Raw genomic sequence first — 17,791 nt, 5'->3', positions numbered from 1 at the left:
AGCCGAAGTACAGCAGCAATCGGGAAAAAAACATGGCTTAAGTGACCACGTCCCGCAAAATATATGCTAGTAATGCAGTCTAACACGAAGGCAAGACGGAGAAAGCAACAACAGAATATAGAGAGAAAAGGATGGGAATAAACTCAGAGGCTACGCATGAAGAAGATGACGGAGAACGCCTGCCCGATGTAATGCTATGCTTGACTTGGGGAAAAATTTATCAACACCTTCTTCTGCAACAAAACTTTTGGCCGGCCTGGTTGTATATGCTCACGTCTGCAATCCGTTCCTTGTCCCGATCTTTTCGCGGAAGGGGGTATATATGTCACTTGGCTTGACAATGGCGGGGCGCGGGGTGCGGGAAGGGCCGGCTGCGAGGGTACTGCAGCAAGGTCGATGACGACCAAAGAATTAAGGACACTGTCTGAACCGTGTATTGGGCGATCCAGCTAACCATGTTCGATTACTTCGATCCAGCGAGCAATTCAGATCCGGGTACATTGTGGCCGAAGTCTAAGATCAAAGTCCTGCCATCCTGGCTTGTAGCAACAACGCGTCTGTAGTCACTCTTGGCTGAGAGAATCCAGCTCGTTGTCCAGTTCTTGTAAACAGCATATGTTTGCCCAGTCTCATAATCCGAAACTTGTATACTCTGGTCGTACGAGCCAGACACGATGCGACCGTTGAAGGCGTCGAGGAACAGGGATCGTACAAGACCGTCGTGCTTAACTCTGCTGTGGACCAGCTCGCCGGTTGAAGCATCAAACTTGTACACGACGTGGTCATTACCACCGGCGAGAACGTATTTTGCATCATCGGAAAATTCAACAGCGGCGAGACCACGGTCTTCGGACGGGAAGTCTTTGATTGAAACACCAGTCTCAAGGTTCCAGAGCTTAGCAACACCGTCGCCACTAGCGGAAACGAGGAAGTTGCCGCGTAGCTGAACGGCGTTGACGGGGCCTCTGTGACCCTTGAGTGTGCGGACGCAGTTGCCAGTCTTACGGTCCCAGACCTTGATCATGGCGTCCTTGGAGCAGGAGATGATGTACTTGTCATCGAGGCAGACGTCTAGGACACCAGCCTCATGGCCGCGGAGTCGGTACATGGGAACGTACTCATCGCCGGTGATGTCCCATACGATGCAGGTGTAGTCCGAGGATCCTGTTACCATGATCTCGCTATCGTACTGTAAGCAGAGAATGGAAGCGTCGTGGTAATCGGCAGGGACGGTGTATATCTCGTTGCCAACCTTGGTGCCGTTGAGCGAAGCGTGGCTGATGACTCGTTCCGGTCGCTCCTCCATGGGTGGGGGAGTGTTGGCTGTTGGCCGATGGTTGGGCCCACCGTAGACCCTGATGCACTTGTAAGTTTTCAGGTCCCACACGCGGATAGTCCTGTCTCGGGAGCCGGTGATGGCCTTGTTCTCGTCAAACTGGCAGCAGTAGACGCTATCTGTGTGACCATTCAGGTAAATGGCAGCGGGTGTGCCGGTCTTCCATCGCCCGTCGATTGTGCTCCGCGCCCTGAACATCTGCTTCCAGTCCTGGGCTGGTGCCGGGTTGCCGCCTGCCATCTTGCCAGTGCCCAAGCCGCCCATCTGGATAGGCGCAGGGGAGACGTGTACTTCGGGTTCGTGTTTGCGGAGGAAGACGTTCCGCCAGACGTGCGGTGACGAGGCGTGTTCGTTCCAGCTGCGCGAGACGCGCTCGGCCCGTACGAGAGAAGCGGCATCGAGGTTTGACAGAACGGTGGTGGCGAGCTCGGCAGGAAGGCGTTGGAAGGGATCGACTGTGACACTGTTAGCGTGGCCCCAATGACTGGTGTTTGTCAACTCACTCATCTTCTTCTCCGTGACACTGTCGGCGCGGACAATGGGAGAAGCACATGTCATGTCCACACCGCTCTCGTTGTCCTTGATGTCGTCATCACGCATGGAGGTGGTGATGAGGCCATTGAGAAAGCGGTGGGTGTGTTCCTGCTCGCGGCGTAGCTGGTTCTGGCGATCCTGGTTTGCGGCAGCTGCTGCTTGTCGGGCGGCGGCGCCTGGTACGGACTGGCTGGGGTAGGAGACGGCGGGCGTGAAAAGGGTTTTGGTGATGTCTGTCGAGGGCCCCGAAGCTGTGGGGCGGCGTCGCATGCTACTCAGGCGCTTGAAGGGAGCAAAAGCCTTTGAGCTTGTGCTTTGCGGTTGCAGTTGAAAAGTGGGAATGCCAGAGTCTTGGTGTTGCAGGGGCATTCGCTGTTGATCCATGGTAGATTTCTGGCTAGTGCTCGAAGAGGGCAACGACTCGAATAAGGAATGAATGGAGCCGCGGCGACGCTGTGCAGGTGTGGCGGACGACACGGACGACATGCGCCGGCGCGTCTTTTGGCGGGTGAAACTACCAGCGACTGCACCAAACGCGCGGGAGAAGGAGCTGGCCTGTGAATGCTGCGACAGGCCGTCGGCGTGCATGGTGGCTTCGTTGACGGCGTCCAACATGTTGGTGTCCTTGACGTCGTGTTGGTAGTGGGTAGGGAATGTCTGCGAGATGGTGCGCTTCATCGTGTGCGGCGGCGGCGCGGCAGAGGTGTAGGTGTCGTCGTCCACGTCGGAAGAGGTCTTCGGTCGGTGCGACAGGATGGACTGCCTGCGATGCATGCTCCCAGGGATGCTGACTACTGAGCCCGACGAGTTGCGGTGAAGGGCAGGTGCGAAACAGAAAGCGAATCGTAACGTCGCAGGATAACACGGCGGTGACTAAGAGAGCGTGCACAGCAAAGCGGGCTGCGAATCGTAGGGAGGGTGAGGGTTGGGCGGAAAGCAAGGATACGCAAAAGAGTCGGACACGAGGTTTATAGCATGAGTATTAGTAGTCGCAGGAGAGGGAAAACAGAGCTTGTTAACAACGCCAGACGACGTGCCACACACTAGGCCAGGAGACTCAGCCGATCTCAAGCCGGTTCGAGTGCCTCCCGAACGTGGTCTGTTCACCAAAGCAACTCCAGACCCACCCCTGCAAATTACCACTTATCTTATCATGCCAGCACTACCCACACCGTCCTTCAAGTCGTAAAGAGTACCGTTCGACCGCCTGCTGCAGCATCCGGCTCCTCCGATCCACTGTCACCACGGCCTCCTGCGTCTGCTTATGCTACACCGCTCCGACGGTACGCCATCCAAGTCGCTTCACGGTACACCATCTTGAATCGCGTCGAGCCCACAACCTAGATCACGCGAAACCGGGCCAAACCATCGCTCAAACATCATGGCATCAACCGCTCCACCCGCCCCCATACCCACCGTCTACCGCCTCGTCTTCTGCTGGCTAGAGCCCGCTTCCATCCTTCTAGGTGCCATCTACGCGTTTTTCTTCCAATCCACCTACCTGGACTTGACCCATGCAGCCAGCTCGCCGGGCCTGCCGGTTCCAATCTCAACATCCATAGTCATGTCACAGTTAGCGAATCTGTACCTTGGACTTGCTTTTTTGGAAGCCTCGATCCTGCGCGCCACGGCCGACGTCAAAGTCTGGAAGACCTTCATAGTCGGTTTGCTGCTCGCCGACCTAGGCCATCTGTTCTCTGTGTTGCCGGTCGGAAGCGAGATCTACTGGGCCTTTTGGCGATGGAACGCCATCGATCTGGGGAACGTCCCGTTCGTTTACTTCTTAGCCGTGACGCGCATTTGCATGCTTCTTGGCGTCGGCTTCCAGAAGGAAGGTGTGAGATCGAAGATGACATGAAGGTGCACCGGCAGCAGAATGCAAAAAGACAAGTCCCATGTATATATTTCTAGTCGTGTCAATAGAATGTCATGCATCGTAGCGAGTCCGCCAGCCGTCACCACGACCATCGCAATCTCTCATTTCCACATGTGTGCCCGTCACAAACAACCCAATCCTGCCCAACACGCTCGTCGAGCGACCCAACCAAAACGAGGACATTCGCGTATTCACGATTCATCCCTAACCAGGCAGCCCAACCGAGCAAATCGCATACCTCGTTACCCCAGACCCACAGTACAAGACCCTGCACATCATCTTGTGCATACCCTTCACCCGTCATCTCACCGACAGGCCTCACCGCCCCAAATCTCTTCACCAAAACCTTCACCACTCGGAACGATTCCGAGCCTAACAATCATCAAACCCGCAAATAGCAGCTTACCCGCAGCAGCACCACAGTGAAACGCCATTACACCTAAAGTCCACCCTCTCTTACCGCCGCAGTAATGAATCCAAAATTCTGCCTTATGTCCCTTTGTCCAACAGCGCACCCAGGCAATCCAACAAAGACGCTGACTGACACGTCTCCATGCTTCTCGACAAAAAAATCATCGCGTGGCATCCCCCCGGCACCACCCACATGCAGCATGCCGAGAATAGCAACTGCCAACATCGCCTTCGCCACGCCTGCTCAGCCTCATGCCCTGCATACCCGCCAGTCAGTCATCAGCAATGCCCAGTGCAGGGCAAGGGGAAGCGGGAATCCCGGAGGCAGCGGGCGCAAACGTCATTACTACCACGGGAATATTTTTTCTTCTCTCCATCCATTCTTTTTTTTCCTTTGCCATTCGCAACATTTCGCATCATACTCGGGCTTAGCACGCCACTTGTACATGGAATTGCAGATCTTGATGTTGGGAGAGGCAAATTTGAATGAAGGGAACACGTCGTTGGGAATTCCGCTTTGTTTCGCCGAAACACTAATGAGTGTTACTACCATGGATACGGGCTGCAGCGCTGCACACAATTTGTTAGGGTTGGTCTTGCCCATGACACGCGCCTTGCATCATGTCATGTCGAACCAAACGTTATCTTTACATGCGTACCATGGTTTGCGCGGCGCAAAGGGGTCTTCGCCGACCTTTTTCATTGTGCCCTCGTTCCGAGCAGCGTAGATAGCTACGTGAGTATGATGGGGTGGCCGTCATGTGTACCAGCGGATGCTTGGCGGGGTCGTGTAGGGAGGTCGCGCGGAGAAGGGTGTAATGGACCCCGCACCCACGATGTTCAGCTCTGAGGTATACCGTGGTACACGTGCTTCCAGGCGGGCCTTTGACAGCGCAGCGTGTTCGAGAACAATCGTGAGTCTTCATGGCGTAGGTAAGATTGCGCTACGTCACAGAGTTTGCCTGTAGTGCACCCGCAGCTTGAGATTGCTGCTAGGTAATTAACATGGCATAGGAAAGGCACGATGGTGGTCTACCCTTTCCAACGTTTCGCACGGCTTTGATTCAGAAACATGTCGTCTCACTGCAAAACATCAACACACAACACTCGTTACAAAGACGAACAATGATAGAGATTCAAGACACTGCTTCCCCTGCACCGCAGAAGCCGGAAGCGACAGGAAGATACGGGGTATAATATCCACACCAGAAAACAGTAATCCAAACGCGAGACCCAGTTACAAAAGTCAACCCAATGCGGTAGAGATACCGCTTTTCCCATTGCAACATGAAAAGCGCCTTGACCCCATACCAATCAACAAGCTTTGCTCATACATGTATATTAGGCCGTAATCAATCCGAACACCGTGCAAAGTGACGCAGTATAAACAGAAAGCGAGTGAAATCATGGTACATCGCAGATACATAACAGCGCCCGAAGGCAAAAAGATGGGAAAGAATCGACGCAGAAGTACGCGTCAGGAAAGGAACAGGATTCCAAAAAGGTTGTAAGAATGAGGCTCAAAGCATGGATGGATCAAGTGTTCCACCCATACTGTCCATGGTCTTCTCGAGCATGTCGAGATCCATCATAGTCCCTGGACCATAGTCAGGGAATAACATCATGTCTTCGCTGTCCATGGGAGGAAGAACAACGCCCAGATTCTGCAGGTCTTCGGAGAGTTGCATATCCATTGGAAGGACATCACCAGCCATGTTGATGTGCCATGCATCAGGCATGTCGGCGTCCTTGAGATCGATGTTGATGACGAGATTGTCGTTCTCGGAAATGTCAGACTGTCGTGTGGAAGGCGTGTCTTTGTTAGACGACTCGGGCGTGGCGGATGGTGAAGCGGGCCGGGAGCGGAGTGCCCACGTGTTATCTTCGTCCTTGAGATCGAAGACTGTGAAAGGCCCGTTCGCATCGAGAGCGGCAAAGGTATCTTCGTAGGAATAGTCAAGAAGAGACATTGGCAGCATAGGCTGCTGCGGCGTCTGCTCTTCGTCTTGAACCACAGGCTCCGGAGCTGTTGCTTGCTGCTCCTTGGGTACAGATTTGGGAATGCTGGCCGGTGTGGGTTTGCCGCGGGCACCCGAGCCAGGTGTAGCCACCTTGGTCATCGCCTGGGGTGTCTTGAGCAGATTCGACGACGGTGAGTCCTTGACGCCTGTTTGCGTTGGCACCCGCGCCATCGCCGTAGTTGCCGGCTGTTGTCCAACTGGAGTGGCAACATTGTTCGAAGCGCCGGGAGTCTGCTCCGGCTTGACAGCCTGTTGAGTTGCTCGTGGGGCAGCCGGCGCGGGCTTCGAGGCGCGTTTGGCAGCGTTTTGGTCTACCTTAGCTTCGCCAGTCTTCTGATCAATATCCAGGTAGTCCGCCATGGAGTCGAGAGCAAACTGCATCGGGTTCTCGACCTTGACATGTATCTGACTATGCGCCTCTAGTTCACCCTGAGTATCGAAACCCCTTACAGAGAATTCACAACTCGCATCGTTGCATCGGAAAGTTGGCCGTTGTGGCATTTGCTTCTCAGGGGGCGGTTGTCTTCTCAGTTCAGGCGAGTTACCTGTACCTGAACCGATTCGAGGAGACGCTCTCGCACCGGGAGTAGATGATTGGCTACCCTCAAGCTTTGCGCGCTTCTTCTCCGGCAACACCAGATTCGTGACTGGTCTCGCTCCCTCGAAGTAGTGTGCTGCTCCGTGGCCTGAGTCAGCTCCGATGGCGAACGGTGGTCGGTCGGTGGTAGGGGCAGAAGGCGGCTTCTGGCTGCGGTTTTGTTGTTCTACGATTTTCAGATTTGCGGCATTAAGTTGAGCGGGCGGGGCATTCGAACCACCCTGGAGCTGCGACTGCTGCTGCTGACCAGCTGTTTGCTGCTTGACCTTTTCCATAATCTTGTTAACGAACTTGAGTGTTGCGCCCATATGGTTCTTGAACTCTTCAATAGTCAGAGTGACTTGAGGGCGAAGCGTGCCATCTGACAGGTCGATCTGCTGGTACAACAACACGCGAGATGTCATTATTTGGCGGATAACTTGCTCGGGCTCAGAGGAATCGTACGAAGCGTGGAAAATGCGTAGAGCCTGATCCACCTGCTTTAGTCGGCTGAGTTGTTCTTTAAACGATCGCTGTAGCGGTATTCGCATCTGCGACGGCAGCTGTACTGGCGGTCTGGCGGGGATACTCTTTTCTACTTCGTCCATCAGCTGCTTGAATTGCCGGGTCCTCGCTGGGTCTGCCATTCTTTGTCGGAGTTCTTCATGGTTGACGACACCACCCCGTTGTTGCTGCATCTTGTTGTTGGAGGCATCTTGAGCCTTCAATAACTGTGCCTTGTACTGAGCGTGCTGGGCGGGGGTAAGTTTCGACATTTGCTCATGGGTAAGATTGAGCCCGGGTTGAGACTTTGTCGAAGCCATGGCGGTGGCCTGTGGTGTTGCATCTGCGCCTGACTCGGCAGTGTCCTCGTTGGGTCGCTTTGTGCCCTTGTTCACATTGTTGTTGTTGTTGTTGGATAGCTGTGGTTGCATGGGCTGCGATTGTGGTGGAGGAGGTCTGGCCGCTGGTTTGGGCTGAGGGGTTGGTTGTGCTGGAGGTTGTACAGTCGGTGGACGGTTGTTTTGCTGCTGCTGAACTGCGATGTTCGCAGGCGGTTGCGCCTGACCGCGTTGGGCTTGTTGCTGCTGCATCAAATGTTGCTGCGCCTGTTGCTGCCGCTGATGCTGAAGATTCTTCATCTTTATGGACATCATCAGACCTCGTAGTTGCTCGTCTGGCATGTTGGCTTGTGGCTGGCCTGCCATTCTTGCCCGGAATTGTGCCAATTCTTGAGGGGTGACCTGGAGCATGTTTTGCATGTTCGGTTGTTGTGGGGGATTCCTCAGAAGACCTTGATTAGGATTTCCTTGCGCCGGCGGGGCAATGCCATGGCCAGGCTGTGGTGTGCCATTGGGACCCGGTCCATTTTGGTTAGAGTTTCGCACCATATCTTGGAAGTGAAGAACCTGTAGCATAAGCAGCTTCTGGCTGTCGACACCCGGAACGAGAGCGGGGTTTTGGCCAGCCCACAGCTTCAGTTGCTGCCATGTTCTAACATCCGGAGGAAGACTGCTACGGATGTTATTGTTCAAAACGTTCGGAGGAAATGGCTTGGGGTCAGTAGCATGTATGATGCCAGGATTGGCTCGTAGCAAGTTGGAGGCCGCCTGTAAGCGTTGCTGCTGAGACTGCATTGGCGCACGCTGTGCTCCCATAGGAGGCTGTGGTCCAGCCCCAGGTTGTGGCTGCGTAAGGTTCAAGCCACGATTTATGCCTTGCTGCATGTTGGGGTTCATCATGGGACCGCCCATATTAGGCGGCATCTGCTGTTGCGGTTGTTGATTGAAAGGCAAGTTTTGCTGCCCAGCATTGGGTTGACCCGGGGGGAAGGCTCCATTTTGAATTCCGCCATTGCGACGAAGATTCATCATGTAGCTCTGTAGTATTACGCGGAACTGAGGCTCCGGAACCTTGAGCAGTTGCTGCTTGACGTTCGGGTCTAGGTCGGCCGGCATCATGTTCATGCGAACCTGATCAGTCAGCGGTTGCTGGTTGGCCTGCTGTACGGCGGCAGCTCTTTGTTGCGCTTGTCGCATAAGCTCGGACAGGTTGGGGTCAGTCTGTCCGGGTTGAGGCGTCATGATGGGAACGTGAGCTTGAGGGGGCCGTTGCTGTTGCGGTGTACCAGGAGGTCCTGCCTGTCCCGGTGGAGCCATCGGCCGGTTGAGCATAGGCATGGCAGGGCTGGCCTGAGAACCTTGGGGCATGTTCAGACCGCCCATTTGGCCTTGGAGCATCTGGTTCTGCTGGTTGCGTGCTTGCGCCGCCTGTTGCTGCCGTTGTTGCTCCAATCGCGCCTGAGCCTGAGCTTGAGCCTGGGCCTGAGCTTGTGCTTGCGCTTGTTGCGCCTGCTGTGCCTGTTGTTGGCGGTGAAATGCCTCAGCAGCCTGGCGCTGTGCCATGGCATTTTGTGATGCATTTTGTTGTGCGTTTTGGCCCTGGAAGCCGCCCATTTGACCGCCGTTATTCTGGTTGTTGCTTGCAGGCACTACTGTGTTGCCCTGGTCCTGACTGCGCATAGCTTCCATTTGACGATTTGCTATCTCAGTGAAGTCAAACTCTTGGTTAGGCTGACGTGGATTCATGCCCATCTGCTGGGCCTGCATCCGGTTCGGCTGAGCAGCTCCCTGCATGGCGCCGGCATTTTGCGCAGCTCCCTGCTGGTTGAGGGCGCCTCTTCTGTAGAGCATGTCGGCGTGTTGTCGGAAACGGAGGAAGAGAGGATTGATACCCTGAGCGAGCAGCTGCTGCTTCTTATCCTCGGGCCATGCGCGAATATCAGCTTCGAATTTGAGCCGAACCTCCTCTTTACAAGTATCCATGAGCTTTTTAGCGAACTGGTTGATGATCAGTTGGTCCTGACGATTCTGTGTGGGCTGGTTGGGTTGCATGTTCGGTTGCTGGTTGTTTTGTCCCTGTTGGGGCATGTTGGCGGGGTTGGCCCCATTAACACCCATAGAAGACTGCCCTTGTGACATGGGCACTGGTGAAACTTGCATGGGCCGTTGAAGTTGGGCATTCGGAAAGGCCGGGTTGAACTGGGGGCCTCCGGGCCTGGCGCCTTGCTGACTCATCTGATTCATCATGTTCATCTGGTTCATCTGGGCGGGATTCATGCCGTTCATCGGGTTGTTCATGTTGTTGGGAACGCCGCCTTGCATGCGTTGTTGTAATTGTTGCTGGCGCGCAGTCGTCATGACGATGAGCTTTTGCTTGATGTTGGAGACGTATTGGTCCTTTGTCGAAGAAGACATGAAGGTCTGCGTCTCGAACTGGAGGGCGGCGCGCATAGACTCGACCTCGGCGATTTCGGGCTTGAGCAGGCGGTACTGAGTGAAGAACTGGAGGGCCAGCTGACCGCGCTCTTCCGGCTGCGTGCCCTGCTGCCAGCCATTTGGGATCTTGCCTTGCTGCTGCTGCACGCGATAGTGCTGGATAAAGTGGTGGAGTCCCGCGGTGGCCCGGTTCTGTTGCATGCCGTTCTGTTGCATGTTGGGGTTGTTCATGGTGGTGGAGCGCGAACGGCCACGGGCGCGCTATGTCGCAGGCTGGCGGAGGTGCGCAAGATACAGGCAGCGGTGCAGTGCCGCGGATGTGCAGTGAACAGCAGCACTCATGCAGGCCGAGAGTTTCAGGTGCGCGGCGGGCGGTGGGACGACTCCGGCGTCGAGGCGTCGTGTCTGGTGCCGAGTAGACGACTTGGTGAGACCTGGGATGGGGGCGGTGACGGTAACGGCAACGGCGAGGGCAGCGGTGACGTGGGAGAAGATGGAAGCGGCCACGGAGGAAAACGTGTCGGGTGTCGTGGAAGAGAGCTGGGCCTGCGGCTCTATGGGCAAGACGCGAGGAAAGGCAGGGCCACAGCTGCTCACCTGGAGTGAGGCTTAGGTGCTTAGGTGAGTGAAAGGCGGAGGCTCGAGAGGACGACGCCAGCTGCGGCTCGAGACTGATCGACACTTGCGGACAGGGCGCAAGGTTAGCGCAGCACCCGTGGACCCAAACGACGGCGCCTAAATGATGCAGCTGCAGGGCTCAGGACGACGTGTCCATGGGAACAGGATGCAGCTATCGCAGTGAAGATGTCGTCGCAACAGGAAATACTAAGATGCAAAGGCAGACGTGTTTGGTGGGTGGGTGAGCGAGGAAGATTGCGAAAGGCGACAGAATGGGCGTGCGTCGCAGCCCAGGTGCAGCAATCGCGCCCGTCGCACCTACCTCGTCCAAACTGCAGGGATTATCCGCTAGCCTGCAATTGGTAGGCCCTCTAACGCTCCTGCCCCGGTCCGCCTGGGTCATGCCCCCAGTGCAAAGGAACAGCTGTCGAGGCATGCGCACGACGACTTGCTGCGCTGACGACGTGCTGCATGTCTGATTCATGTATATCAAGTTGCTCCCATCGCCGGCGACGGATCCAGCGGGTGCCTGTTGCGCCCCCCATCTCTGTCGACGACTAGGTCTCACAGGTTCGTCGAATGAACGGCACTAGCGCTTGGCTGGGACCCGCCAAATCTTCCGCACTTCTGGTGGCAGGACGAACCATGTGCTCTGCTCGTCTTCCCTCCTCCCCGCTCGGCCGGTCTAAGCGTCGCTCTCATCTTGCAGTCGTTCGTCGTCTTGCTCTGTGTTGTGTTTGAGCACTGTGGCAGCTCTACGATGCAGCGCCTGGTGTGCGTATCGACGACTGCTCGGTTTCATCCCAAACGTCAGGAAGCCCTGTGGCTTGGGATGGCGCCATGCCATCTGCCTGATGCCCTGCGAGGGTTCCGCTGCTTTTTCCACTACCATCGCTCACTAGCCGCTTTAGCTGTCATCTGCGCCAGGCGGTGATCAGGGCAATAACGCCTTCAATTCAAATCATCTCGTCCATTTTCCCTATCAAGGACACATGGCAACCCCATGGATGCAAGATGCCAGTCGCACAATTCCTCATTCCCCATGCATATGAATGTCAAGATGAGTATAGAAGCCTCCATATACCATCGCCACTCAAAGCTGTCAAAGTTGACGTCCTCGTACTCGTCCTCCAGGTCGCTGGTGATCGGCCACCCGTTGCCCTAAAAGATGGTGAAGGACTAGTTATCCACATCTCGCACTAAAGCGCCGGACGCTATGGCACAGGACTATGGGCCTCCACCCCGTTCCGAACCAACAACGCCGCTGTCAAAGCAGTCACCTTGCCCTCCCTCATACGCCCTCCATCCCTGACACTGCTTTTTCTTGACATCTCCGCATCTAGAGCTGCCTGTCCATCGCCTACCCATTCAAGAGGCCACCTCCTCTCACACAAGTTTCGCTTGCTCCGCCACTGCCCCTTCCGTCTCTGGTTCGCGTCGATCCTTGGCGGAAAGCCCCCCTGCAGTCCCATGTCAGTCCCATGGATTGGGCATGATCGCCAGGGAACAATGAAGCCGGACGCCAGCCAATGGCATCCAGCGTTTGACACGTTTCTGCTCCCCCCACCGCTGCTTTGTCTTGCAGTTCAACTTCGGCCTTTCTTGCGTTCATTTCTTGCGTTCGTGATGAAGAAACAATCTAGCATACAACGTGTCGCGTCGCGCCTCGTGATCCACAGCGTTCCGTCATTGGCCTGATACGTCACAACGGCCTATCAACAGTTTCGTGCACGCTTAGTGAGACGACTTGTAACCACCATCATCGATGCATCGGAATTGCATCGAACTTAAACACGGCCAGATGCCTTTCTTTACTGCTTCGGGGCATTCTACACAGTCCTTGTGACTGGCGAAATTCGGTGAAGGGCATGAACAGAGTGGTATCTTCGGGCTATATGGATGCTCGCAACCACACTCCAAGAGAGGAGCAACTCTCACGATGGGTCCGTGCGCTTACCCTCAGCTCACGTCCATCGATCGCGAACAACCGTCTATGTTTGTTTTTTTGCCATCATCCCTGCGCAACAGTTGCTATGAGAAGACAGCGCACCCACACCCCTTCAAGAGGAAAACCGGATAAAGGCTCTGAAGTTTACATGGCCTTGTGTTTTTCAGCTCGTAGATCGATAAGCCAACCTAGCCTTCTTAGCTTTTTCTTCAATGATTGTACTGCGAAGATAGGTGTCTAGTTCCTCCCTTGAATGGGGTGCACCCAATTCGACATCAGGATGATCTTCATCGTCACGTACCCCTCCCAAATTAACAGCCTTGTCATCACTCTGTACGTCTCCTCTATGCCTCAGGAATGCATGAGAACGCTCGATGGCCCCCTTTCTCTATGCCCCCGAGACTGCGCATTCACTCTAGATGGTTGTTAAAGACCGCCTTACCTGCCACGATGTGAAGGCTTCACGTGGAAAGAGCGAAATGATGCCGCCGCGGATCCGATGAACAACGCCCTTCGATGGGTTGTAAACCTTAGGCATATGACGAAGTTCAAGCCCGCCCGATAACCTTCTGCAAGTTTATCAGACTCGTATTGAGGCATGGGTAAATGCGGATCACATCGAATTCTGGAAAAGCCTAAACTCTACGGCCATTTTCTGACGTGCAGAACGTCCAAGTCCAATGAAGCGGCCTGCGTAAGAATCACATGTTCGATCAATCATGTCGACGACTGTGAGCGCGTGGAGCCGTCATTTCACAAACAATTAGCACTGTTCAAGAGCGACGAGACTGGGTATTTGTATGGATAGCCGTAGTCACGAAGCACATAACACGTGAGGACGCATACGTGGGGTTGTTTGACGGAGTCTGATTTGGCTTGCTGTCGAGAGATCCCCCCACCTATGATACATCTGATCCCCAGCTATGCCCATTCTATGCTTTCGTGACCTGTCGATACAAAGGAGATGTCGATTCGCGAAGGGCAGTCGCTTATTTCTGGCCGAGAGATGATGCGCGCTCGTCTTCGAGCTTCTGGTAGAAGGCGTCGCGGTGACGGACGGCAGGGACGTGGTAGCCTTGGATAGTAAGTATGGGCGTAATAAAGAGTCTTTGAAGATAGGAAGCGCAGTCGCATCGCCTGTGACTGATTCACGTACCGTACCACCAGCCGTAGCCGGCAGTGAGGCCAAGACCTGTGACTGCTGTTAGCCAATGTCCAAAGCTGACGCGCGCATTGCTACAGAGCTCTTTGAGCCCCGAAAATAGCGGCCATGCACTGCCCGATTCCTACGCACCCATAGCGACAGAGAGGTCGAGCACGACCTGTCGTCGGAGCATCTGCAGTCCAGTCATTAGCGTCCAGCGCACTACGGCCCACGGCACTCAATGGCAGCACCTACGCCGGTGATCGGTTTGACAGCCATTGCGGAATTGAGTTCGGGAGAGCGGAGAGTTTTGGGGCGCGGGTGCGGTTTGCGGGAGCTGGTGGATGTCGTCGGCGGCTCTCTGAAGGTGTGGTGGTTCGACGGGAGAACGCAGTGCTGCTGACGTAAGGCAGGCGTCCTAGCGTCCCGCGCCTTGGAAGCTCCCGACCCAACTGAAGAACAACGGCAGCAGGCAGGTGAAAGGACCAATACCATCGAATAAGAAACAATACGCGCCTGCACGTCCGCTCCCATCGCGAGGGCACCCTTTCGCAACCGATGCGCCCTCTCACTCCCGTCTGCGCCCTTACCCACCGATAGAGACGTCCCCGGAACCACCATCGCGTGCGCAACCTGCTCCCACGGCGTACCCTCCCACCGGATCCGCGACAACGAGCAGCATATGCCAGGCATCATACTATCCCCCAGCGCCAGCAGCGAGGGCGCAATCGCAGGCATGAAGCGGGCACATGATGCGGACCATGCGCCGACGTACGGAGAGCCGCACCCCAAGAAGCGACAAGTCGTACGGGCGCTGCACCACACGCAGCCGATCCAGCACATTGCCGACCCCATCAGCGCCGAGCACGATGTCTTTGGCGAGAGCAAAGACTTTTTCGACCAGCAGCTGCGGCGCGCAATCGCCATACAATGTAAAGGCATCGGCTTCGAGAGCGCGCGTCCGGACGCGTTGGAGGAGTTCCGGGCGCTGGTTGATTCCTGTATGGCTTCACCTTGCGACAGAGACTGGCCGCGAGTGCCCACTGCAGTGTTCCAGACTGACCCGTCACAGACATGACCAACTTTCTAACACAAGTACGCACGTCTATGATCAGCTCGCGACGCACCGAAACGGTCGCGCACGACTGGATCTATGCCCTCACATCCGCCGGCCTGCGCGGCTCTGCGCCCCTCGAACAACATTTCGACACAGGCGAGATCCCGCCATCCGTCTTACAGCCCTACTTCGCACCCCCCGCGCCTCCAGAAGCTCCGCCGCCCGACACCGAGTCCTTGCTAGGTCCTGGACTCTCCGGCAAGGCGGACAAAGAAACGCGTCCATACATACCAAAACACTTCCCTGGATTCCCGTCGAAACACACATACACAGCGACGCCCGTCTTCACAAAACGCGAAAATGACCCGCGCAAAATCAGGGAGAAGGCGACAGAAGAGGGCATTCTTGCCGAGCAGAGTCTGCGAAAACTCATGGCGGCGCAAAAGGCAGGCGTGCAGAAGCAAAATGTTGGGAAGCGGAAGCGCAGTAGGCGTATGAAAGAGAGCGACCAATTGTGGCAAGCCGCCATGACAGACCTACTGGACGAGGAGAACCAGCGGGAGAAGGAGGAAGAGCGGCGGCAAGCTCAAATGGACGAAGACGACGATGACTACAACACGCATCAAGACGCTCCAATACGGCAGCCCACCGCCGATCGTAACGTCAATCTGGAAGAAGGCGTGCACGTCAACTACGACCAAAAGTACTGGAGGAAATCCGCGACGGGCGTCTCATAGTTCGTCACAGCCGGTCAATGGCGGCGACACCTTCAGAAAAGTCGTTTTACAGCATTTTGATAGCGAGGCGTTTGGGTACCTGCATTTCGGCCGCGGGGCTTCGAGATACGTTTTAGGCATTAAGGCGGCGTTGATTGTCTATTTTTTTTCGTTGCAAGTTGTACTATAGTCTACTCGCTCTCCTGCACAGCGTAGCTGAAGGCTACACAAAGTTTGGTCAATGCGAACTCATTATTCATCCCATCGAGTTCATATCTAGATTGGATTTACTCCTGGAATCCTTAGCGAGATCTCATAGTTGAAAATACACGTATAACAATCATGTCCCCGGTGCAAACAGCCACCTCATGTGTGATGTTGTGTGAGGCTATAGGTGGTGACTTGATCTCATCGCTCAACCATCGCACCTTCCTGTTTCGCCTTCCACTCCTCCCACGCCGTAGTCTCCACAGTCAAACCTCCCGAACACCTATAATCTCATTAGCCATGCGCTCAACCTGATAACACCAACTCCCGGTTGCTGATTCCAGTGCCAAGACCTCGTGCCTCCCACCTCACTCCACCAATACTCACTTTCTCAACAAGTGAACCAGCGGCTCGCATATAATTTGCGGCACAGCGCCCTTCTTCTTCGGTGCCTCCACGTTGCATTTATACTGCACGAGCTCCTTCAGCGCGCAGTCGCTCAGATTGACCGGTGGATTTCGTCGTTTTCCTGACGGCAGAGTGTTGATCGAGGCTTCCAAGTCGGTTACCGGGATTGTGGAGATTGGTGGCGCCATTGCGCGGGGGAAAAGATATCAAAAGAGTAGGGTCGTGTTTGAAAAGGATTGGAGAGGATCAAGGGGTGATCTGCATGGGAGATGGAAATGAACGGTGATGGGGCGAAGAGGTTGGGGGAGAAGTTGTTGATGGAAGTTGAGGTCGAGGATCTGAGCGAGGTATGGAATATCGAGACAAGCTCGATGCGCGAGGTGAGTAATGTTAACGACAGTACAGCTTTTCAAGTCTCTACGTGAGTTTATGGTGCAGGAAGACGGAATGTATGTATATTCTTCACAGCCCACATACTCTTTTCTCAGAATTCTTACTCTCTCGACTTACGAATCGATGCTTATTCCAACAGAGCCAACAACACAAACACCGCCCAACCCTCACATTTCAACATACCAGAAATCGACCGTCTAATGACCAACTCATCTTCACCAATCCTCGAAATCATCTCTCCACCGCCAACCCATCACGCCTCAGGAGGAGGAAAAACCTCACTAATCTACCTCATCATCGCCCACGCCATTCTCCCACGCAACTTCTCTTCCACCCCTCTCCATGGCCAAGAAAGCGCCGTCATCCTCTTCGACCCACTGCACCACTTCAGCATCGCCCGACTAGTACAAGTCATGTCCACCCATCTCAAAACCAGCCTCATCACCGCCGAAAAAGAAATCACCGACGACCTCAAAGCCTCCATGAAATCCGCAATCAAAACCGCCCTCCCACACCTCCACATCTTGCGCCCCCAGTCCTGGTCCTCTTTCCTATCCACCCTCGATTCCCTACCCGACTACCTTCTCAACAAAACTCCTCAACACAAGAGCCTGCACCGTCGCATCCACTCCCTCATCCTCGAAGACATCGACGCGTTCGTCTGGTCGATACGGAATACCAGTCCTTCCGTGTCTAGCTCCTCGAATACGCTCGCGACGGCATCGACACAGCTCACCACCCGCGTTGCAAAGCTGAGCAAGCTACTCTCCTGCGCTACGGTATTGACATCGCAGTCTAACTTGCTGTCATCGTACCGGCCGGCGTTGCCTACATCGTGGCCTCAGGGCACACCTGTTACACGGTTAGCAGTTCGGCGTGTGGATGTACTCAAGTTTGCTCCGGGGATTAGTGTGGAAGATGCGGAGAAGGAGAGGGTGCAGCGGTGGGAGGTTGTTGGTCGAGGACGATTTGAGTGTTGGAGGGTTGGTGTGGGGGCGAGGGACGGCGAAGGATTTGTTTTCAGGGTAGGGAAGGGGGTTGAGATGGAAAGGGATGGAGCAAGGTGATGCGTGGTATTTTATGAAGGAGTCTGGCGTTTGCAACGGCTTGGGATGATACCCTTTAGAACACGGGTCAAAAACAGGTCTGCTCAGTATGTGTTTCAAATCGGTAGTATGATATACCAGACTACAAATATTCCTTCTGCTCTTTACACATATCGTATACCACATCCCCATCATTTCCATATTCCAGACCACCCAGGCTC

The 17,791-nt window shown here is 55.0% G+C and overlaps 5 protein-coding genes across 5 annotated transcripts; 2 read left to right on the top strand and 3 right to left on the bottom strand.

The window, feature by feature from the left end:
* Positions 1-463: 463 nt before the first annotated feature.
* On the bottom strand, positions 464-2,644 carry J4E79_006517 (uncharacterized protein; the record flags this gene model as incomplete). The annotated part of the gene is made up of 2 exons (XM_049355387.1): positions 464-1,791; positions 1,840-2,644. The coding sequence occupies 2 exons, from the start codon at positions 2,642-2,644 to the stop codon at positions 464-466; spliced, it is 2,133 nt and encodes a 710-aa protein (XP_049210060.1).
* A 3,033-nt stretch (positions 2,645-5,677) lies between these two features.
* On the bottom strand, positions 5,678-10,264 carry J4E79_006516 (uncharacterized protein; the record flags this gene model as incomplete). The annotated part of the gene is made up of 1 exon (XM_049355386.1): positions 5,678-10,264. The coding sequence occupies one exon, from the start codon at positions 10,262-10,264 to the stop codon at positions 5,678-5,680; it is 4,587 nt and encodes a 1,528-aa protein (XP_049210059.1).
* Positions 10,265-13,588: 3,324 nt separating this feature from the next.
* Positions 13,589-14,022, bottom strand: J4E79_006515 (uncharacterized protein; the record flags this gene model as incomplete). Its single annotated transcript, XM_049355385.1, has 4 exons — positions 13,589-13,674; positions 13,756-13,791; positions 13,894-13,936; positions 13,999-14,022. 4 exons carry the CDS (start codon positions 14,020-14,022, stop codon positions 13,589-13,591), a joined length of 189 nt encoding a protein of 62 aa, XP_049210058.1.
* A 403-nt stretch (positions 14,023-14,425) lies between these two features.
* Positions 14,426-15,537, top strand: J4E79_006514 (uncharacterized protein; the record flags this gene model as incomplete). The annotated part of the gene is made up of 2 exons (XM_049355384.1): positions 14,426-14,744; positions 14,816-15,537. 2 exons carry the CDS (start codon positions 14,426-14,428, stop codon positions 15,535-15,537), a joined length of 1,041 nt encoding a protein of 346 aa, XP_049210057.1.
* A 1,400-nt stretch (positions 15,538-16,937) lies between these two features.
* On the top strand, positions 16,938-17,591 carry J4E79_006513 (uncharacterized protein; the record flags this gene model as incomplete). Its single annotated transcript, XM_049355383.1, has 1 exon — positions 16,938-17,591. One exon carries the CDS (start codon positions 16,938-16,940, stop codon positions 17,589-17,591), a length of 654 nt encoding a protein of 217 aa, XP_049210056.1.
* Positions 17,592-17,791: the final 200 nt, after the last annotated feature.

Source organism: Alternaria viburni, assembly GCF_023758015.1.
Source record: "Alternaria viburni strain BMP 2772 chromosome Unknown scaffold_13, whole genome shotgun sequence".
Taxonomy (NCBI): Eukaryota; Fungi; Ascomycota; class Dothideomycetes; order Pleosporales; family Pleosporaceae; genus Alternaria; species Alternaria viburni.
The sequence above is the reverse complement of the archived record's forward strand: the minus strand, read 5'-3'. Positions and strand labels throughout refer to the sequence as shown.